Consider the following 23,417-nt stretch of genomic DNA (forward strand, 5'->3'; position numbering starts at 1 on the left):
CCCTCCCTCCCTCCTTCCTTCCTTCCTTCCTTCCTTCCTTCCTTCCTTCCTTCGAATTGGAGTCTCACTCTGTCGCCCAGACTGGAGTGCAGTGGCCGCTCCTGGCCACCGCAGCCTCAACCTGCTGGGCTCTGGCGATCCTTCCGCCTCAGCCTTCCAAGTAGCTGGAACTACAGGCGCACGCTACCATGCCCGGCTAATTTTTGATTTATTGTAGAGATGAGGTCTCGCCAAGTTGCCCGGGCGGGTCTCGAACCCACGGGCTCAGGCAATCCACTCACCTCGGCCTCCCAAAGTGCTGGGATTACAGGCTGAGCCCCGAGCCCGGCCCAGAAATGTTTTATGATAAATAATTTTACATATTTATAATAAAAAATCAGACTGATGAATCACACAATTAAAACAAAACTGAACTGTGATATATTTATACTCTAAATTCTTGTTTTTAAAAATCTGTTCTTTTGTTATAAAATTTACCAAAGAGAACAATTTATCAATCAGAACAAGATCATGGCTGGGTGCTGTGGCTCACACCTGTAATCCCAGAATTTTGGGAGGCCTGGGCAGGAGGAATGATTGAGCTCAGGAGTTCAAGACCAGCCCAGGCAACATAGTGAATAAAAAATAAATAAATAAATAAAAAATAAGTGGGCATGGTGGCATGCCTGTAGTCCTGGCTACTCTGGAGGCTAAAGTGGAAGGATTGCCTGAGCCCAGGAGGCTGTGGTGAGCTACAATTGTGTCACTGCCCTGCATCATCCTGGGTGACAGAGTGAGACCCCGACTCAAAAAAAAAAAAAAAAAAAAAAAAGACCATCATCAGTAGAAACAAATAAGTTGCGGTAGCAGCTCTACACATTTAACGCTGTGGCAGGCATCAGTACGTTCATTAGTCTGAGAGACAGAGCAGCACTTGGGAGTACCTTCATTTCAAAGATAAGGGGATTGTAATTTGGAGGGAGGAATAAATGATTTGCACAGAGTCATACAACTACCGAGAGACGGTCGAGACTAAACATAGGATCTCTTGATCGCTGCTCCCGTGTTTTCTCATTGAAGTCATTCTGTACACTTCCTGGACATCTCCAATCTCCTGAAACCTTTGCATAATTTCATATGGAAATTGTTCAGGACCAGCCTTCTTATTTTTGGCCCTTAAATCTGTCTCAGACCACATCTTGGTTCTTATGAATTCATGTTTAATATCTTGGATTTACTTTCGACATACATTTAACTGATGTTTTCTATAGTTTCACTTAGATTGTCTCTCTCCAATCATACTGGCAGCCCTTGAAGCTATGTGCTTTACAGTGGAGCAAAATAATGCCTATATGCCAAATGGGTGCCAGACTAGTTTTACCATTCACTTTTTAATTGCAGTTGTGCTCATATATGTGCAGGCTTCAAAATTTGTTCAATGCTCAACAAATTACCTATAGTCTCTACAGCAATCCCAAATGCCTGAACATTAGCAAATCAGTTCACCTTCCCATTGCCTCTCCAAATGGTAAAATAATACTAATGTAAATCCAATCTTTCCATTGCTTTTTAAGAGTCTTTTGCTCTTTTGCTCTTCTGAAGAAATAGTTTATTTTTTCTGCTCAGGGAGAAATATTATTGACTTTATTGAACACACTCTAAAGCATATCTGATTTGAATGTTTTTGTACATTTTGTTAATTATCAAACCTTCCTGTTTTTAGGAAGAAAAATAAAGATGCCTGTCCTAAGTGTCTCGCTAGGCACCGTAAGGTACACCAAAAATATTACTTGTAAAAGAACATAAATATCATATACAGACTCGAGTATGATGACACTTTTCTGCTATTTCACCAAGGAGGAAACAGGAGTTTGGCATCATAAGTTCACATGAGAGTGCAGCTACACACATGTGCATGCATTCATACACCCATAAACACGTGTGTGTGTGTATACACACATCTAATACCTGCTATTCTAAGTGTCTGGAGGCTGCCACACCCAACTTCTGTTCTTGCCTAACACCAATAGGCTTTCTGTAACCAGGGAAACAGTTTTGGTTCTCAATCCAAAGAGAATTTAAGTGGAAGTCTTGGCAAAGGATAAAGAACAGGAATGTTACTCCAAAGCCCTCTTTCTTAGGCAATCTTAACTCCCATCACCTTCCAAGCTTGCATGTGCTAACTAGTCAGAATGGCCAACCCCAGACTGAGTTAATATCTGACTTCAGCTTCCCTCCCACGCCCACCCATTCTAATTGCTGGCAATTACAGGAGTAATTGTGTCATATTCTCTGAATGACCATTCATTAAATGTTCCGGGGACATTGTGACTGACAGACACTATAAAACTGAAACTGAAATCACTGGGGTTAGGGATTATGGAATTGTGTGTCCTCTCAGGATAAAAGCACCAGCTTGGCCGGGCGAGGTGGCTCAAGCCTGTAATCCCAGCACTTTGGGTGGACTAGGTGAGAGGATTGCCTGAGCCCATGGGTTCAAGACCAGCCCGGGCAACCTGGCGAGACCTCACTTCTGCAATAAATCAAAAAATTAGCTGGGCATGGTAGCACATGCCTGTAGTTCCAGCTACTTGGAAGGCTGAGGCAGAAGGATCATCTGAGCCCACCAGGTCAACTCGGGTGGTTGTGAGTGTGCCACTGCACTCCAGTCTGCATAACAGAGTGAGACTCCAACTCAAAAAAAAAAAGCACCAGCTTCTGAATTGCCTTTCTTGGGCTATCCTTGGAAAGTTGAGGGCTGGGTGTAAGATTTCTGAAGACTGTGTACTTTGCTTGGTCAGTACAAAATGTGTGCAGGGACCAGCTTGGACAACACAGATAAGCCTTGTCTCTATAAAAAAATTTAAAAGTAAGGCCAGGTGCAGTAGTTCAAGCCTGTAACCCTAGCACTTTGGGAAGCTGAGGTGAGCAGATTGCCTGAGCCCAAGGGTTTGAGACCAGCCTGGGCAATTTGGCGAGACCTCAACTCTACAATAAATTTTTTTAAAAAACTAGTCAGGCATGGTGGTGTGTACCTGTAGTTCCAGCTACTTGGAAGATTGAGGCGGAAGGAATGCCTGAGCCCAGCAGGTTGAGGCTACAGTGGCCATGAGTGTGCCACTGTACTCCAGTCTGGGCAACAGAGTGAGATTCCAACTCAAAAAAATAAATAAATAAATTTTAAAAAATGAGCTGGACATGGTGGCATGTGCCTGTAGTCTCAGCTACTTGGGATGCTGAGGTGGAAGAATCTCCTGAGCCCAGGAGGTTGAGGCTGCCGTGAACCATGATTGTCGTGATCATGCCACTGCACCCCAGCCTGGGAGACACAGTGAGACCTTGACTCAAAAAAAAAAAAAAAAATGTGTATAGGGAGGGATTGAGGTCATGATGGAAATCTGACAGTCCACATAGCTTATCAGAGCCAGGGTCTTATTTTTTTCTTGAAATTTAATAAACATGTTACAACAACTAACTTTTTTTTTTTTTTTTAGTGAGAAAGCAGGATTTGTTGAGAGGACAGAAAAGCTCCCACAGTGGGAGGGGACCCCAGGGGGTTGCCATAACAACTAACTTTTAAATTGAAAGAGATACATCTGTTCCTGTCTGAATGAGAGGGGCTTAGGAACATTACTCTTCCTTCAGGTCAAACCAAGAGCAGTGATGAACTCATAAGATTTGGAGGGAAAAAATTAGGTCAAACACCAAAATCATGAAAAACCTCATATAACATCATTAAGAGTACCCCCACTTTACCTGTATGATGACCACAGATGTACCTAACTCATTTGTACCCCACATTTTAAAAATAAAATAATCATTAAAAAAAGAAACAAGTAAAAGAAAAACGTCTTAAGAGAAGAGGAACATTCTGTCGAAAAGCCAGCTCCCCATGGCTATGAAGGAGCATAAAAGGGTATCAGGAGCACACGGTAGCCTGTACACACAGCAGAGTTTCTTAGCCTCTGGAACAGAAGTTCTCATCTACCAGGGAAAGTAATGTTAGGGTGACACCATCCTCTCGGGGTGCTGCCGGACAGTTTGCTGACATATCCCTGGGGGTGGGAGGGGCTGGTGTCATCTGATTTGCTGCATTCATTTATTCTTCCTTAGAAGAAGGCAAACCAATGTATTAGGTACTCAAGACATTAGGAAAAGTGAAACTTCCCAATTTGAGGAGTGGTGTTTTCTGGTCAAAAACCACACCCTGCCGCCCTGCTTGCAGATTTGTCATGGTGACTTTTCAGAGTATGACCCACATCAAGTTCTTTGGAAGGGACCCTGTGCATCTCCAATCAGTGATTTAACTCACAAGCTGGAGGGATCTAAAACTCCACTTTTGGGGGCACACTAGGGTATTGAAAAAAGAAGCCGGCTGATCACAAGGATCACGGAATGCTTCACTGAATCTAACGCACTCAGGTAAAAAATGATTTTGCAAGTGATTTTAAGATCGAGTCAAAACTCGGCGTGAAAGGGGATATCCGTGGATGTGATTTATTTGTACTTGTTTTTTTTGAGTTGAAGTCTCACGCTGTCAGCCAGACTGGAATGCAGTGGCACGCTCATGGCCACCGCAGCCTCGACCTGCTGAGCTCAGGTGATCCTTCTGCCTCAGCCTTCCAAGTAGCTGGAACTACAGGCACACGCCACCATGCATGGCTAATTTTTTGATTTATTGTAGAGATGAGGTCTCGCCAAGTTGTCCAGGCTGGTCTCGAACCCATGAGCTGAGGTAATTCTCTCAACTTGGCCTCCCAAAGTGCTGGGATTATAGGTATGAGCCACTGCTCCTGGCCTTATTTGTACTTTTAAAGTCTTTAACAGTATTTCAGAGATAAAGATACTTGAAAACTTGAGTCTCCATTGAGTCAAAGGGAATGTATATTCACGCATGGCAAACTGTCTTAGGATGGATATTAAAGATAGGAATAAGCAGGTCCTTCTGTAGATGAAAGAGTGTACTGGGCAGAGAGCCCCAGGCATTAGTCCTAGGGCTTTTACAGTCACTGGAAGAAAAGGAGAACAAAATTTAGGTATGCAGATATGCTTATTCTTGAAAATGCAAGTTATAAAAAGTCCCTTGAGGGTAATAGGGAAAATTATTAAATGAGTGACAATTCAGCTACTTTGTAAAATCGGTGGGTTTAGGAAACTATAAGCTGAACCATCCTTAAAAGATGGAAAACTAGGCCTGGGTGTGGTGACTCATGCCTGTAATAATCAGCTCTTTGGCAGGCAGAGACAATAGGATTGCCTGAGCCCAGAGGTTCATGACAAGCCTGGGCAAGTTGGCGAGACGGCTTCTCTACAATAAATTAAAAAATGGCTCAGCCTGTCATCCCACGCCTTGGGAGGCTGAGGTGGGTAGATTGCCTGAGCCTGCGGGTTCGAGACCTGCCTGGGCAACTTAGTGAGACCTCATCTCTACAATAAATTTAAAAAAACTAGCTGGGCGTGGTAGTGTGTGCCTGTAATTCCAGCTACTTGGAAGGCTGAGGCGGAAGGATCACCAGAGCCCAGCAGGTTGAGGCTGCAGTGGCTGGGAGCGGCCACTGCCCTCCAGTCTGGGCGACAGAGTGTGAATCCAACTCAAAAAAACCCCACCAAAAACAAAAACTGCCGGGCACGGTGGCACGCTCCTGTAATTCCAGCTCCTTGGAAGGCTGAGGTGGAAGGATCGCCTGAGCCTAGGAGGTCAGGACTGTGGTAGCCATTAGTGTGCCACTGCACTCCAGGCTGAATGACAAAGTGAGACTGCAGCTAAAAAAAAAAAAAGATGGAAAACTATCAGACACAATGGAAGACAACTGGGAATCACTGTAAAAACAAAAACAAACACGGAAAGCCAATACAGTACTGGGCATGAGAAGATGGCACACACACGTGGCTTTCCCATTGTCTAGCTCTCACAGTACGCAGAGGCCAGCAGCTTACTCCAGCACCTCTCTGGGGCAGATCTGCGGTAGAATGCTTATGGTGAGACACCTCCCAGTGAACAGTTTTCTCAGGCACTCTAGAGGGTGGATGTCTGGAAGTTCTGCTGGCAGGAAACCACAGCAACTTCTCTGGCATCTAGTGAGTCACCAGTAATACCTTCTCCAACAGGTATGGATTGCAGCCCTGAGGGATGAGGACTCTTCCTTGGGTACAGCCCTAGGGATGTGATTGCTCCTTATATCTGCTACTTCTGTGTTCTTTAGAATTCTCTTTAGTCTTTATTTCACTTTTTCCTCTTCTTTATTTTATTTTTAAAATGTGGGGTACAAGTAAGCATTAGGTACATGAGCAGTATACATGCAGGTGAAGTTTGGGTGTCCCACTGGTCCTCACTTCCCAGGGTTTAGGATCAGGTACTCTTGGTGAGGTTATGTGCTCCCCCTTGTCTTTTTTTTTTTTTTCTTGAGTCAGGGTCTCACTCTGTTGTCCAGTCTGTGACACGATCATTGTTCACTGCAGTCTCAACCTCCTAGGCTCAAGCAATCCTCCTGCTTCAGCTTTCCAAGTAGCTGGGACTACAGGCACATGCCACCATGTGCAGTTAATTTTTAAAAAAATTTTGGTAGAGAGCAGGTCTCACTTTGTTGCCTAGGCTGGTCTTGAACTCCTGGACTCAAGCAATCCCCCCCCCACCTTGGCCTCCCAAAGTGCCAGGATGACAGGCATGAGCCACCATGGCCAGGTAAATTCTCTTTACAAGCCAAATCCTTGTAAACTCCAATTCCAAGTCATAGCTAATTATTCTTTAAACTTTCCCGGGTTTTATTTATTTATTTATTTTGAGTTGGAGTCTCGCTCTGTCGCCCAGACTGGAGTTCAGTGGCCGCTCCCGGCCACCATAGCCTCGACCTGCTGGGCTCCGGCGATCCTTCCGCCTCAGCCTTCTGAGTAGCTGGAATTACAGGCATGCGCTACCATGCCCGGCTGATTTTTTGATTTATTGTAGAGATGAGGTCTTGCTGCGCAGGCGAGTCTCGAACCTGTGGGCTCAGGCAATCCACTCACCTCAGCCTCCCAAAGGTGTGAGATTACAGGCTGAGCCACCGAGCCTGGCTGTAAACTTTCCCTGGTTTTAAACCTATGGGTTTTCTCTCCTGGTTAGACCCTGGTTGGTAAAGTAAGCATCCTAGGAATACTCCAAATGTAAGATGAAAGCAGACAAGGAATAAAGTTCATAAAACTATAAAGGGCATGGGAAGTGTGAAAAAGGACTTATGCCCTAAAACCTAGTTTATAATAGCTATGGTCCTAACTTTGAAATGGCAAAGAGCATCTATAAGAGAAACAGAAGCACTTCTCTGTGCATTTCTTTTGCTGTATTTGTTGCTATAAAAGGCGACACAAAGGAAAAACACAGATTGTTTCAAGACTGATCTGGTAAATTTAAGGATGACAAATTTAAAAATAATTAAGGGGGCAGGGCGTAGTGGCTCACACCTGTAATCCCTGCACTTTGGGAGGGCTGAGGAGAGAAGACAGCCTGAGTTTACAGGTTCCAGACCAGCCTGGGCAACATGGCAAGACCTCGTCTCTACAATAAGTCAAAAAATTAGCTGGGTGTGGTGGCATGTGTCTGTAGTTCCAGCTACTTGGAAGGCTGAAGTGGAAGGATCACCTGAACCCTGTAGGATGAGGTTGCAGTGGCTGTGAGCGTGCCACTGTACTCCAGCCTGGGTGACAGAGTGAGACCCTCATCTCAAAAATAAATAAATAAATAATAAAATAAAAATAATTAAGGGATGCAGAATTTCTTAGGCTCATATCACAAACTGTGTGTCATGCAATAGGGGACACACAACATAACTATTAAACATTCTCAATAGGCCAGCATCATTCTGAAATGAATTGTTTATCAAACTGGGATACAGTTCTTCACATAATTTTAAAAAATTTATGTTTCACTCAGATACAATTTTTGAAAAATCAATAGTCTGATCATCTATCTGACTGATTATCACAAAGCTGAGTTTTACGACATGATTTTAGTGCTTCATTCTGTGTTTGTATTTCACGGCATACTGGTATCAGGTAGCACCAGCTTACTCAACAATGGCTAATGACAACTGGACTGAACTAGGTTGAACTGGTTAAATAAATATTATGCTAGTGTCATGTAAAAGCCAAGTGACATCAGAGCACATTGTATGAAAAAAGGTTTGAGGTTTTAAAGCAGTTTAAAAAGAAAAGCGAGCTGGGCATGGTGGGTCATGTCTGGAATCCCAGCACTTTGGTAGGCGGAGGCAAGAGGACTGCCTGAGTCCATGGGTTCAAGACCAGCCTGGGCAACATGACGAGATCTCATCTCTACAGTAAATAAAAAAAATTAGTCAGGCATGGTGGCACATGCCTGTAGTTCCAGCTACTTGGAAGGCTGAGGAGGAAGAATTGCCTGAGCTCAGCGGGTCGAAGCTACGGTAGCTGTGAGTATGCCACTGCATTCCTGTCTGGGGAACTGAGTGAGACTCTGACTCAAAAAAAGAAAAAAGAAAAGAAAAGTGGTGGTGAATTATCAACAACTCATGGTAGTATAAGCATCCCTAATGCAAAAGAGATCAATCAGTATCATGTGTATAGTATCTGCTTAATTTCAGGAAAACATCATTCTTTATAGTAAATTGAATGTTCTTGGTCTAATAGCTTTATTTTTTTACTTAAATTTGTGACTTGTCTTGGCTTTATAGATGAACAAGAGCTATAGAAGCCGGGCTCGGGGCTCAGCCTGTAATCCCGCACTTTGGGAGGCTGAGGTGAGTGGATTGCCTGAGCCCACGGGTTCGAGACCTGCCTGGGCAAGCACTCATCTCTACAATAAATAAAAAAATTAGCCGGGTGTGATAGCATACGCCTGTAGTTCCAGCTACTTGAAGGCTGGGGCAGAAGGATCGCCGGAGCCCAGCAGGTCGAGGCTGCGGTGGCTGGGAGCGTGCCACTGCACTCCAGTCTGGGTGACAGAGTGAGAATCCAACTCACAAAAAAAAATAGCTATAGAAATTTTAAACTCAAGTTTATATTTGTAAAAATGATACAAGGAACTCTGAGAATCTTTTATAATTTTTTTTCCTTTAAGAGAGAAATACATTGGAGTAGAGCGCCAATAATTTGATCTGTTAGGTTTATTCTTTTTTTTTTTTTTGAGTCAGGGTCTCACTCTGTTGCCCAGGCTGGAGTGTGTGGCATGGATCACAGCTTACTGCAGCCTTGACCTCCTAGGTTCAGGCAGTCCTTCTGCCTCAATCTCCCAAGTAGCAGAAACTGCAGGTGCGTATCATCATGCCCAACTTAGTTTTTGATTTTTTGTAGAAATGAGGTCTTGTTATGTTTCCCAGGCGGTCTCAAGCAATCCTCTCTCCTTGGCCTTCCAAAGTGCTGCAATTACAGGCGTGAGCCACTGCGCCCAGTCAGAGTTATTCTTATATTCTGATGCTTATATCTGATTCTGATCTGGATCTTTCTATATAGTTATAGGAAAGTAGAAAAAGTCTATGCTTATATTTCTTCTAATAGTTAAGCAGTAATCAATTTACACATATGATAGAGGACAATTTATTCTTTTGGTAAGGATAGATGACACCAGTAAGTTAATTTTGGTTTAATTACAAACTTGCTTTTTTTGTACAAAGTAGACTAAAATAAAATAAAATTTTGTTAATATATCATTTTATATAATAAATTATATTATAAGTTCTTACATGATGGTTAATTGCTTGGTGATTTTACTATTGAAGAGTGTCAGTTAATGCATAAATTGACTTTATTGATCAGAAAGAATTATCAGTGGCTTAATAGTATGCATTAGGATGCATAGTACATAGTGTGCATTTCCTGTTCCTTATATAGGATCCTCTCTGTGATACCTTTTATTCTTTCCTAAAAATCTTTGAAGTCAATGAATTGAACATCATAAAGGAAATAAAATTATTTTCGGGAAAATCTAAGACAAAAAAGTTAATATACATCTTAGGTAATTATGACAAATTTACTCACATACTTGAGAGATTATTATTAAGCTCTCTCAGGGGGTCAGGTGAGGTGGCTCATGCCTGAAATGCTAGCACTTTGGGAGGCTTGCCTGAGATCAGGAGTTTTAAGACCAGTCTGGGTAACATGGCAGACACTGTCTCTACAAAGTTAAAAAAAATTCAACCAGAAATAGCAATACACACTTGCAGTCCCAACTCCTTGGAAGGCTGAGGCAGAAGGATCCCTTGAGCCTAGAAGATCAAGGCTGCAGTGAGCTATGATCATGTCACTGCAGCCTGAATGACAGAGACCTTGGTCTCAAAAGAAAAAAAAAAAGATCTCTCAGGAACATTATGTTCTTCAGTATTACAGAGGCAAAAAATAAATAAGAAATCCATTGTTCAAGAAGGTACTAATAGTAGGATGACTTATCTTTTAATTGCTGTCAATTACATTATAAAATGTTATATAGTTTATGTGTTTTATACCTGATCTTGGTCAAAAGGCCGAGAAGCAATTATGTGTTTTTAGAGTAAGGAAAAATGAGGACCTTCAATTCTCTGTTGGTAGCAAAGACTGGCATTAAGGACAGGAAGACTCATAAAATAATTAAGTAGATTTTTCAATCAAAAGAGTCATAGCTAACATTTTGAACAGTATTAAAAATATTTCTACAAAAGTTCTCTATGACTGAACTTTCAGGCGCAGGTTATCCTTAATTTTCAGTTCTTAGGATATAATTGTAAGGGAAGAGAAAGGAAATCTTTCTTCAGCCTACTTTTCCTATCTCTCTCTTTTTTGGAGAAAAGGCATACAAGTTTTATTAACGTATACATGGGGAGAACCACAGAGTGATCGCCCTCTATACTCCTTTATTTTAATACTCTTTTTTCCTCCAGTGGATTTCAACATATTTATTTATGTATTTTTATGTTGTTTTATTTTAGATTCAAGGGGCATGCAATGTCTGGGCTTCTATTAAGTTCATTGCCCAGGTGGTGAGCATGGTACCCAGGGGGTGGTTTTTCAACCCTTACCTCCTTCCCCACTTCAGGTTTGTTGTTCTTATCCTTATTCCTGTGTGTATTCAGTGTTTTGATCCTACTTATAAGTGTATTCAGTTTTCTGTTTCTGTGATAATTCACTTAGAATAATGGTCTCCAGTTGCATGTATGTTGCTGCAAAGGACATGATTTTATTTAATTTTTGTTGAGTTGGAGCCTCATTCTGTCACCCAGGCTGGAGTGTAGTGGCATGCTCACGGCCACTGCAGCCTCAACCTGCTGGGCACAGGTGATCCTTCTGCCTTAGCCTTCCAAGTAGCTGGAACCTTCTGCCTTAGCCTTCCAAGTGCGCCTGGTTAATCTTTTAATTTGTGTAGAGATGAGGTTTCACCAAGTTGCCCAGGCTGGTCTCGAACCTGTGGGCTCAGGCAATCCTCTCACCTTGGCCTCCCAAAGTACTGGGATTATAGATATGAGCCACTGGGCCCGGCCCAATTTTATTCTTTTTTTTTTTACGGCTGCATAGTACTCCATGGTGCATATGTACATTTTCTTTATCCAGTCCACTGATGATGGCACCTAGGTTGGTTCCATGTTTTTGCTATTTATATTCCTTTCTCAACTGTTTTTAGAAACGGTTTGACTCTTCAATAAGAATTAATTATGGAATAATAATATAGAAACAAGTAACATTGTTAATAATATAGCAAAAGAAATATTGGCATTTACATGACTCTCATATGGATCAAACCCATGACTCACTATGAAATGATGCACAGCTAAAATACAATTGCTATATACCATGTATACCATTAAAGAATGTGGATATGGTCCAGATCAGGTTAAATCTACTCAAAGGAAACTAACAAATTATTACTTCTAATATTAATAGTCACACTGAAACCTCATCATCACATTTAAAGACTTAAGAAAAAAGATGTTTCTGCTTTCTCAAAGTACAGAATTACTAGCTCAGTCAAAATCAATGAACCTCCTCAAAAATAAACCTTAATGTTAAATTTTGAAAATCTGTCAGTCCCAGGAAATTCTGGTGGAGCTCGTGGGGTAAAAACAGTAAGGCTTGATTTTATGTGTCAGTGAAAACTCACCTTTCCACAGTCACTTTTGACTGGTGTGAGGTAACCGCATGTGGGCTGGCCACTGAGTCTCCATTTCCCGGAGAGTTTGTCATACTTGGAAGTGCAGATACTTCTGGGCATAGCAAAGGAGACAGAAAAAAGGGTTACTAATATTTCTTTTTCTTTCTTTCTTTTTTTTAAGAAAGCAGGATTTAGGCCGGGCGCAGTGGTTCATGCCTATAATCCCAGCATTTTGGGAGGCCGAGGTGACAGGATTGCCTGAATCTACGGGTTCAGTACCAGCCCTGGCAACTTGGTGAGAACTCGTCTCTACAATAAATACAAAATTAGCCAGGTGTGGTGGCGTGTGCCTGTAATTCCGGCTACTTGGAAGGCTGAGGCGGAAGGATCACCAGAGTGAGACTCCAACTCAAAAAAAGAAAGAAAGCAGGATTTATTGAGAGGATAGAAAAGCTCCCATGGCAGGAGGGGACCCAAAGGGGTTGCCCACTAATATTTCATTATCAGACCCAAACCTCAGGAGCCAGAATGCCTGGATTTATGTCCTGGCTCTGCTACTTATCAAATGTGAGACCTTGGATACGTCACTTAAACTCTCTGTGCCTCAGTTTTCTCAGTAGTAGGCTCCAGTTATCTCATAGGCTCCTGTGAGAATTAAATTTATGAATACGTGCAAAGTACTTAGAACAGTGCCCAACACACCATAAGGGCTAAAACGGTATTAGTATTTTTGTTTGCACTAAATTGACATAAAGTACATAGTATTGAAACCACAGCAATTGATGAAGATAGTGGTAACCTGCCTTGGAACAGGTTGACACTGAATTTCTTTTTCCTTTTTTTGAGTTGGAGTCTCACTCTGTCCCCCAGGCTAGAGTGCAATGGCATGCTCACGGTCACCCCAGCGTTGACCTGCTGGGCTCTGGCGATCCTTCTGTCTCAGCCTTCCAAGTAGCTGGAACTACAGGCACGTGCTACCACGCCCAGCTAATTTTTTGTACTGTAGAGATGAGGTCTCACCAAGTTGCCTGGGCTGGTCTCGAACCAGCGGGCTCAGACAATCCACTCACCTCGGCCTCCTAAAGTGCTGGTATTACAGGCTGAGCCACTGAGTTTGGCTGACACTCAATTTCTTTACTGAGGATTCAGAGCAAATAACCACGGAACACCATAAGTATTTAAAATATTTTTGAAAACTCAGTTTAGTCCTAGGCACACTTAGGATGATGGAGATTTGACAAGTGAAAGGTCCCTGTGTGCTGCCACCTTGTTATTTACTGCTCAGTGTTGGAGTTCAACTTAAGCCAACCACACTGATGATGGACTAAAACCTGGGACAGGGTTACTTGTCTTGTAAAACTTCATACAGTCAGAGTTTCGGAGAAATCTGTGGGTGTTGATGGTTTCAGTTTGATGTGAGAGAACAATGGACATAATTCCAAGACAGTGCTATTTCACAATCTGGTACAAATTCAGTAAAACTGCCAGAGATACAAGAGATCTGATAACCAAAGCAAAGAAGTGATCGATAATTTTTAAACTTCTCAAATTTGCAACTGAGAAGACACTTGACAGGTTTGTAAACTTGCCTGCCTGCCCTAGAATTCTCTTTGTAGCATTAATAACACAAGTGAGCCCTCAACCAGATATGTGACTGGAACAAGAGGAATATTTGTTAGGAATATTTGCCTAACAAATAGGCAGAGATAATCCTCGAGTCTCTCTTTACCAGTTTTAACTCAATCCAAATTATATGATTGTTGAGAAAGACAGCTATGTCAGTAGACAAGTTTCACCTTCCTTCTTGCCTTTGCTCATTCTTGGTGATTTATAAAGAATACTGAAAGGACAGAGAAGGGAACAGCAGGAAGAGAGATGAAAACAAACATGAAAAGCAAGGAGCCTGGCCAGGCACCAAGTACTGCAGCCGCCCCTCAAATAATCCTGAGCTAGTGCAACTTAACAGCTGAAATGGATCATTCTGATGACTCATTGGGTGCTATGCCTGCTTACAGCCCATGTCTATGGCAACATTCTTAAAGACCGCACGCTTAACACACAGTGGGGTTAACACACAATCCCTGGGACTGTTCTCCAAACATACACAATCAGGGCATCTTTATTTTATCTTATTTTATTTTTTTGAGTTGAAGTCTCACTGTGTTGCCCAGGCTGGAGTACAGTGGCATGCTCACGGCCACCACAGCTGCGACCTGCTGGGCTCAGGTGATCCTTCTACCTCAGCCTTCCAAGCAGCTGGAACTACAGGCATGCACCACCACTCCTGGCTAATTATTTTTTATTTATTGTCGAGATAAGGTCTCGCCAAGTTGGCTGGGCTGATCTTGAACCCGTGGGCTTCAAGCAATCCTCTCACCTCAGCCTCCCAAAGTGCTGGGATTATAGACGTGAGCCACCGCACCCAGCCTAGGGCATCTTTAAAAGAGCATGAAAACCCCACTGTAAAGGAATCTTGACACACAGAAACTAGAGCATCTTCTATTGAAAACCCAAAATACCAGCAATTCTTTCCATTTGAAAACCCCTAATGTTTATAGGGAATGTTTTTTCATATAAACCATTTGATATGATCTTTAATTCAGCTTTGGGAGGTATTCCAGCCTTTGTTTTTATTTTATTTTATTTTGTTTGTAAACAGAAAAAGAAATGGTGGTACTTTTGATCCTTTCTTTTCATATTGGTACTGCAGTTGAGGAAAGAGGCTGACAGAATGATAAGCTATCTACCAACCACTTGTATGTACAGTCATGAAGACTCTGTGATCACAGAAGGAGCAGAATTAGGAACTGGTGACCTGGGCCTCAGCTATGTGAGCCTGGCCTGTCATTGGACCCATGCCCCTGGGGGTTAAGACCCTGTTTGTCCACAGTAAGTCCCAGCACCTACAACAGGGCCTGGATGGAAGGGCTTTGAAAACGTGGCCAGGCGCAGTGGCTCACACCTATAATCCCTGCACTTTAAGAGGTTAAGGTGGGAGGATTGCTTGAGCCCAGGAGTTTAAAACCAGCCTGGGCAATACAGTGATACTTAGTCTGCCAAAAAGTTTAAAAATGAGCTGGGCATGGTGGCACATACCTATAGTTCTAGCTTCTTGGGAGGTTGAGGTGAGAGAATAGCTTGAGTCCGGGTGTTCAAAATTGTGGTGAGTCATGATCATGCCACTGTACTGAGTGACAGAGTGAAACCTTGGCTCAAAAAAAAAAAAAAGAAAAAAGAAAAAGAAAAGAAAATGCTTGTTTTGATAGTGGGGATCAAACAAGAAAATATATGAAAAATGTACCTGACGTCAAAATGGCATTTAATTAATATTAACTGAATCTGAGTACTAAGGTTAATTTCACTTTGTTTAAATAACATTTGGTTTATAGTCACCAAGAAACCAATAATCTCTGTCCGAAGCCTATACAGCATACAAGGAACTTTCTAATGAAATTTTGAGATCACTATACATTATGTGTATTGAAATATCACTATGTATCCCAAGAATATGTGCAATTATTATTTGTCAATTAAAAGAATAAATTTCAACTAATTTATTTATATTTTTGAGTTGGCTTCTCACTCTTAGACTGACATAATCACAGTTCATCACAGCCTCAAATTCCTGGGTTCATGCAATCCTCCCACCTCAGCCTTCTGAATAGCTGGGACTACAGGTGTGCACCATCACCTGTAGCTAAGTTTTAAAAAAATTTTTTTGTAGAATCAAGGCCTCAATACGTTGCCTAGGCTGGTCTTGAACTCCTGGGCTCAAGTAATCCTGCCTCAGCCTCCCCAACGTACTGGGATTACAGGCGCAAGTCATTGTGCCTGGCCTAAAAAATTTTAAATTTTAACTTTATTCCAAAGTCAGACTAAAATAAATAACATTTAATTCCTTTTCTGAGAACTACCAAAACTATAAGGTGTCAAATGTAGACATTCGAAGTTCTTAGTAGGAAACATAAATACATGTTATTTTAGCAGACATACATAAAATTTAATTGTATAAACTCAAAGGAAATTCTTCTAATAGTGTGTGTATATATATTCATATATATACAAATATACATACATACATGAATATATATGATGTAAGATGACGTAAAATATTAAGCAACCATTAAAGTATAAACAAACGTGAAATATATCTGGCAGAAATGCCAGAGAGAGTTTTAAAGAAGAGGAAAATGTGTGAACTAGATTTGTGAGTCTAGGAGTACTGTATCTTTGCCTCCCCATAAATTCATGAATATCTTGACCTCTAGAGAGTCAATTCAAAAATTTTACATTAGAATTAACTGGCGTTTGTTGCTAGAAATACCTGTTCCCCCAGTGAGCGCTTCCTTGGCTACCTCACCATTTCTCTGATCAATGGTTTTCTGCCAAGAAGAGAAAGAAAGACTTTTAACAATTAAAGTTACAAGTGAAAATAAAGAAAAAAGTAAAAGCATATAAGAATTGCTAGAAAATGGCCATCTCAATACCTTATCTGTAGCTTCTGTTCTTCTGGTTCTTTTCATAATCTCCTCAAGTCGCTACAAGAAAGGAAGAATTGAGTAAGAGGACGCGATACAGACAAAAAGCCATTTTTGGTACATTTCATCGATGAAATAAATAGCAGATTATTAAAACATGGCTATTATTTTGTAAATACAATATGCACTGCCTTGTCTTAATTAGAATAATTCAAAAGAGTTGAAACTGGTTCAAGTCACATGAAGTGGAAGTAGCTTTTAGGTAAAGGCTGAACGTTGAGAGTGATATCTTTGTAATTATTAATACTGAGGGCTACTTTAGTTTAGTCTGAGAAATTGTAGAGCAACACATTTGTTTTCTGATGGCAATGAGCTAGTCTCTTGGTCTTTAGATGGCTGCAAGTCTATGAAAGACTCAGAAAAACTTGGCCTGTTGTGGTGATTCACGCCTGTAATCCCAGCACTCTGAGAGGTCTGAGTGAGAGTATTGCTTGAGCCTATGAGTTTGAGACCAGCCTGGGCAACATAGTGAGACCCTGTCTCTATTCTTAGAAGAAGGAAAAAAAAAAAACCCAAACAGCTCATGTCCTAGGTTTCTGCTGTGAGAGGCAGCTACCTTCTTTCTCTCCAGGCGCTCCTGCTCTTCTCTCTGGAAATGCTTCTCTCGTTCCTGCCGGACCCTCTCTGCTTCTTCACGAACGCGAGCTTCTTCTTCTTTCTGAAAAGACAAAGTTGGTGTCTGCTTCTGTCAAACAGACTAGTCTCCGGGGACACGAGGAGGCCAGATGGCAGATGGGGAAGGCCTGGAACGTGGGAGCATGCTCACCAAACGTCTACTGTCTGGACAATGTCTCTGCTCATCTGAGCTGGTCATCCACCCACCCCAAGCGGTGGACGCTCCACGCTGCACCCTGGGGCCTGGGGCGCACCTGTCTCTGGACGCACACCTACCTCTGGACGCGTGCCTATCTCTGGATGTGCACCTGTCTCTGGACACGCACGCCTGCCTCTGGACACGCACCTGTCTCTGGACGCGGGCCTGTCTCTGGATCTGTGCACCTGTCTCTGGACGCGCACCTGCCTCAGGACGCACACCTGCCTCTGGAGGCGCGCCTGTCTCTGGACATGCGTACCTGTCTCTGGACGCGCAGCTGCCTCTGGAGGCGCACCTGTCTCTGGACGCGGGCCTGTTTCTGGACGCGCACACCTGTCTCTGGACACGCACCTGCCTCTGGACGCGCACCTGCCTCTGGAGGCGCACCTGTCTCTGGACGCGCTCCAGCTCCTCCCGCTCGCGCTGCTCCCGCTCCTCCGCCTGTCGCCGCTGCTGCTCCTCCTTCTCCCGGGCCTGCTCCGCTTCCAACTGTCGGGCTTCTTCCTCGCGGCGGGTTCTCTCCTCAGCCACCCTGTGAGCCAGTTCTTCTCTCTTTTGTCTGGAAAAAGACAAGAACAAAACAAAGACACGTGAGGGGGAGAGGCTCGAGTTTGTGGTTATTTTAAGAACGGCGTGGTCAAATGTCGACAGAAAGTCTTCACCGATGTATTCAACATGGTTAAGAGACAATGGGAAGCCTTCATGCTTCCTCCTCCCTTCCCCACTTCACTGTTGCCTGTGGTAAACAGAAGCAAAAGGCAACCAGTCATATTTGGGAGGAGAGCTTGCTTTCTGGAAGGATCTACAATTTTTTTTTTTTTTTTTTTGAGTTGGAGTCTTACTCTGTGCCCCAGGCTGGAGTGCATTGGCACGTTCGGAGTGCATTGGCATGCTCATGGGCACCCCAGCGCCGACCTGCTGGGCTCCAGTGATCCTTCTGCCCCTGCCTTCCAAGTAGTCAGAATTACAGGAATGCACTATCAAGTCCAACTGATTTTTAAAATTTTATTGTAGAGATGAGGTCTCGCCAAGTTGCCTGGTCTGGTCTCAAACCCGTGTGCTCAGGTAGGTCACCTGTCTCGGCCTCCCAAAATGCTGGGATTATAGGCTGAGCCACCAAGCCCAGCCAGGATCTGCAATTTAATTATCTTTAAAGGCTGAGACTTGTTTAATCCAGGTATTATGACTTTCTAGTAGTAAATGTGAAGACTTTCCCCCCCTCAAAGGAAATCTTTGCAAATAAATAAAGGTTGCAATGTTCTGTCACACCACAGGAAGAGGATAGGCCATATAATTCCCTGACTGGGACCAAGGATGGGTACGTCCAAGATGAAGGTGCAGCACTGGCAAGATCCCTCCCCAAGGTGTAGTTCTGTTTGTCTAAAGAACAATTATATTGACATTGGTCTTATTAGGCCCAGAAGGTGACCAGTTAAGCAAACTGTTGCTGGCATACTGCCTGGCAGGCAATCATGGGGCATTTCAATACCTTGCCTGGCTACTCTCTGAGAGGACTTTTATCCGGAAGGAAGGAAACACGAGCCCTTATTATGCGACTTTAAAGTGATAATTATAAAGATAACAAGGAAGCCTGGGGATTGGAGATATATTAAGTAAAAGACTGCACAATTATACCTCTATTTGGCTATAATTATGCAAATATGTGTGCATATGTATGTGTGAATATATACACACACATACCCCCACACCGTTGAGAGACTCCGAAGGACCACTCCAAATGTACAAAATTACTGAAATTTGGAATGATTATAGATACAATTTTTTTAAGCCTTTCTCAACATTACTGTTGTTGTACTGTTATTAAAATAAGAAACTGGCCAGACATGGTGGCTCCCACCTGTAATCCTAGTACTTTCGGAGGTGGAGGCGAGGGGATGGCTTGAGCCCGGGGTTCGAGATTAGACTGGGAAGCTTGGTGAGACCTTGCCTCTACAATAAATAAAACACTAGCCAGGTATAGTTCCAGCTACTTGGAAGGCTGAGGGGGAAGGATTGTCTAAGTCCAGAAGTTTGAGGCTGCGATAGCCATGATCGTGCAACTGCCCTCCAGCCTGGGCAACAGGGTGAGACTTCGACTCAAAACAAACAAAAAAAAGAAACCATAAGTTAAAGAAAAATCGCCCTGCGGTCAAAAGAACACCAGGTGAGAATAATTATGAAACAAATCCATCTGCCTTCTTTCCTCTACCACCTCCTCACTCAGAGAGGTGAGGAGTTAATGCCAGTATCTCCATGACATCGCTGACACCGCAGTGCTGAGCAGAATGTCCCATTTACCTTTCGAGCTCTTCCTGCTCCTTCCTCTCCCTTTCCTCCTTCTCCCTCTGTTCTCGGGCCAGCCGCCTCTTCTCGGTGAGCAGCCTTGTGGCCTCTTCTGGGTCGGTGGTGCCTGCAGAGGTCTTAGGAGAAGCACTGGCAGTCACAGCGGATGATGGGGCTGGGACGGAGGCTGTGGCCGGGGCTGAGGCTGGAGCAGCTGTACAAATAGGTACAAGGAGAAAACCAACTGGAAACAAAACCCAAAGAACAAAACAAAAACTAGCATTCCCCCCACGCCAGGATCAGAATTTGTCATTATAAAAGAAAGAGAATGTTTATCACTGTGTGTTCTCACGGTTCCCCTGTATTCTATCTGTAACCAAGCAACAGACCAAAAAAACGACATGTGTAAGTGAGACATCCAACAAAGCTGACACTGTCACCAAGTCTTATTTTTATACCAGTTAAATCAGTTGACAACATATATTGAATGTGTGCTCGGTATAGCGCCTCATGTGAGATTCGGTGGGAAGTTACACCCTGAGCAAAAAGGAAGGCCAGGGGCCTGTATTTTGAAAATCACAGATTTGGTGGTTTAAATTTCCAGCTTGGTCCTTCCGAGGAAGTGTTGGGGTAAGGCCCTCAGTTCACCCACAGACTGGCACCGTGCCTGGCAGCGCCAGGCCTGCACTTGCCCACACATGTCATCCATCTTCCAGCTCACCTGCATTCACTTGGCCTCATTCTGCAAGACGATGAGGTCACCGTTATGGAGGATAAAGTCAACAATCTCATGAAAGCAGCTGATGTGAATGCTGATCCTTTTGGGCCTGCCTTGTTTGCAAAGGCCCTGGCCAACTTGAGGTCTGGAGGCTCACCTGCTGGTGAACCTGGGCCCATAGGTGGTCATGCACTGGCAGGAGTTCCCACCCCCTCCAACATTCCTGCCCCGGCAGGGAGAAGAATAGTGGAATCAAAGAAAGAAAAATCTGAGGAGTGTGAGGAGGACATGGCTAAAATTCTTTTGTAACATGCTCAATAAAAAAGCTACACTCTTAAAAAATTTGTTTCCATACATTCTTTGAAAATTCTCCTTTAAATAAGGTGGAGACAAAGGCTGGGCATGGTGATTCATTCCTATAATCCCAGAACCCGAGAGGTCAAGGAAGGAGGACTGCTTGAGTCCAGGAAGTCTATCTAGACCAGCCTAGGGAATATAGTGAGAACTCTTCTTTACAAAAAATAAAAAAACTAGCCAGGCAGGGTGGTGGGCACCCATAGTCCTAGCTAGTCTGAAGTCTGAGGCAGAAGATTGCCTGAGCCCAGGAGGTCAGGGCTGTGATGAGCCATGATCATGCCACTGCACGACAGCCTGGGTGACAGAGTGAGACCCTGACTCAAAAAAAAAAAAAAAAAAGGTAGAGACTAATATCTCCTTTAGTGCCAGTTCAACTTAATGACTTGCTTTTTGTTTGTTTTGTTAAATGAGATGGGGTCTTTCTATGTTGCCTGGTTTGATCTCAAATTCCTGGGCTCAAGTAATCCAACTACCTCAGCCTCCCAAAGTAGCTGGGATTACAGGTGTGTGCCACCATGACTGATCATGACTTGCCTAATGAACAGAATATAACAGAAATATTGGTGTGTGACTTCTGAGAGTGAGCCATAAAAGACACCGTGCCTTCTTCTTTATACTCTATCCCAGATTTCTCACTCTGGGAGAAGCCAGCAGAGCAAGCAGACAGATTATGAGGACACTGAGTGTCACTATGGAGGAATTCACTTGTCATGAAACTGACGCCACCGGGCAACAGCCTTGTGTGGAAGCCATCTTCCACCTCCTGCTGAGTCTTAAGATGACTACTGCTCTGGCCATCAGCTTGACTGCAATCTCACGAGAGACCGTGGGCCAGAACCACCCCACTGAGTTGCTCCAAATTACTGAGCCAAGAATCCCTGTGATATAATAAATATTCATGGCTGTTTTAAGTTCCCAAGCTTAATATAATATAATATAATATAATATAATATAATATAATATAATATAATATAATATAATATAATATTTCATTGCTGTTTTAAGCTCCTTATCCTATTATTGGATAATTTGTTATGCAGTAATATATAACTGATACAACAGGTGACTCTGATGCTCAGACCACACTCTGAGAAACACTGGACTCAGTCAATAAAAGCACTCAGAAACTATGCCTGAATTAATATGCTATGGCTCCAACAATAGGCTTTTGAATGTATGATTCTACTGCTTTTTTTTTTTTTGAGTTGGAGTCTCACTCTGTCGCCTAGGCTGGAATGTAGTGGCACGCTCACTGTCACTGCAGGCTTGACCTACTGCGCTCAGGTGATCCTTCTGCCTCAGTCTTCCAAGTTGGAACTAGGGGCACATGCCATCATGCCCGGCTAGTTTTTTGATTCATTGTAGAGATGAGGTCTTGCTAAGTTGCCCAGGCTGTTCTTGAACCCATGGGCTCAGGCAATCCTCTCACCTCAGCCTCCCAAAGTTGGGGTTTTAGGCAAGAGCCATTGTGCCTGGCCTCAACTGTTTTATGTTAAAAAATTCTACTTAAGTTCTCCAAATTAGCCTTAGAGTAAAATTTCTGTACCTCTAGTAGGAAAAGAAAAGGGAGGCTGGGCACAGTAGCACACACCTGTAATCTCAGTACTTTGGGAGGCCAAGGTGGGAGGAATGTGTGAGCCCCAGAGTCGAGACCAGCCTGGACAACATAGTGAGAATTTGTCTGTACAAAAAATAAAGATATAAGCTGAGAGTGGTGGTGCACACCTATAGTCTCAGCTACTTGTAATGATGAGGTGGAAACAGCGCCTGGGCCCAGGAAATTGGGACTGTGGAAAGTCGTGATCATGCCACTGCACTTAAGCCTGGATGACAGAGTGAGACCCTGACTCAAAAAAAAAAAGTACAGGGAGTGCAAAATTAAAACACTGTAAGAGATAAATAGCACCCAAATATATCCCATCACAAGTCAGTTTAATCTTACCAGGATCAACTTCCGGTTGGACAGGTGTCCCCTCTTCACCTGCGGCTTCTTCTACCTTCACTAAAGGCGTTCTACCCTTTAGTGAGGGCTCATTGGCAACTTTCTGAGGTTCCTTCTCGGGGTCCTTTTTCTCAGGTTCCACTCGGACTTCTTTCTTGACTGGGCGGATGTTGCCAGGGGATGGGGGCCGGACCTGGGCGGGAGCAGCTTTGACTGAGCTGGGGGGCAAGGAGGATGCTGGTCTGGGCGTGCCAGGCAAGTGAGGAAGGGACTTGGACGGGAGCCTGGGCCACAAAAAAAGAGGGACAGAAGGGGACACATCAGAATAGGCTTGTCAGAACCTAGACCACCACCTGATGGAAAAGAAATGGAGGTATTTAGTTATGTATATCTGTCTTTTATGTGGCAAATGTAGAAATAGAGTCACTTTAGAGACACCTTTCGATTTTCATTTTTTCTTTCCTTTCAGAAGAATGCTGTTCCCTAAGTGAAAGTCAAAAAGCGCGGGGGGAATGGTTCATTTCAGAGGACAGAGGCTACTAATTCTGCAACGTGGAACAACCCAGCCAGCCTTTATATCTCACTTACCAAAGTCGGGAGGAAGCTGGTGATCTTGCTTTGGTACTAGATGGAGACAGAGCCCTTCGGATGCCAGATGGAAGATGGAAGGGTATGTTTTCTCTCTCTCTTTCTTTTTTATAGCCCTAAGTTTAGAGAAACTC

General features: G+C 43.3%; 1 protein-coding gene across 1 annotated transcript in view; it reads right to left on the reverse strand.

Annotated features, from left to right (window-relative positions):
• Nucleotides 1–23,417, reverse strand: part of MAP7 (microtubule associated protein 7) — a 190,038-nt gene that overhangs the window by 3,943 nt on the left and 162,678 nt on the right. Inside the window, exons 10-17 of the mRNA XM_021710500.1 lie at nt 23,284–23,399; nt 22,696–22,979; nt 19,694–19,892; nt 17,783–17,954; nt 17,138–17,239; nt 16,531–16,581; nt 16,368–16,425; nt 12,053–12,155 (exon numbers count right to left, since the gene is read on the reverse strand). Coding sequence (XP_021566175.1) covers nt 12,053–12,155; nt 16,368–16,425; nt 16,531–16,581; nt 17,138–17,239; nt 17,783–17,954; nt 19,694–19,892; nt 22,696–22,979; nt 23,284–23,399 — 1,085 coding nt within the window. The remainder of the gene's footprint in view (nt 1–12,052; nt 12,156–16,367; nt 16,426–16,530; nt 16,582–17,137; nt 17,240–17,782; nt 17,955–19,693; nt 19,893–22,695; nt 22,980–23,283; nt 23,400–23,417) is intronic.

The sequence above is a fragment of the Carlito syrichta genome, unplaced genomic scaffold (assembly GCF_000164805.1).
Source record: "Carlito syrichta isolate Samal-C Ts95f unplaced genomic scaffold, Tarsius_syrichta-2.0.1 Scaffold289251, whole genome shotgun sequence".
Classification (NCBI taxonomy): domain Eukaryota; kingdom Metazoa; phylum Chordata; class Mammalia; order Primates; family Tarsiidae; genus Carlito; species Carlito syrichta.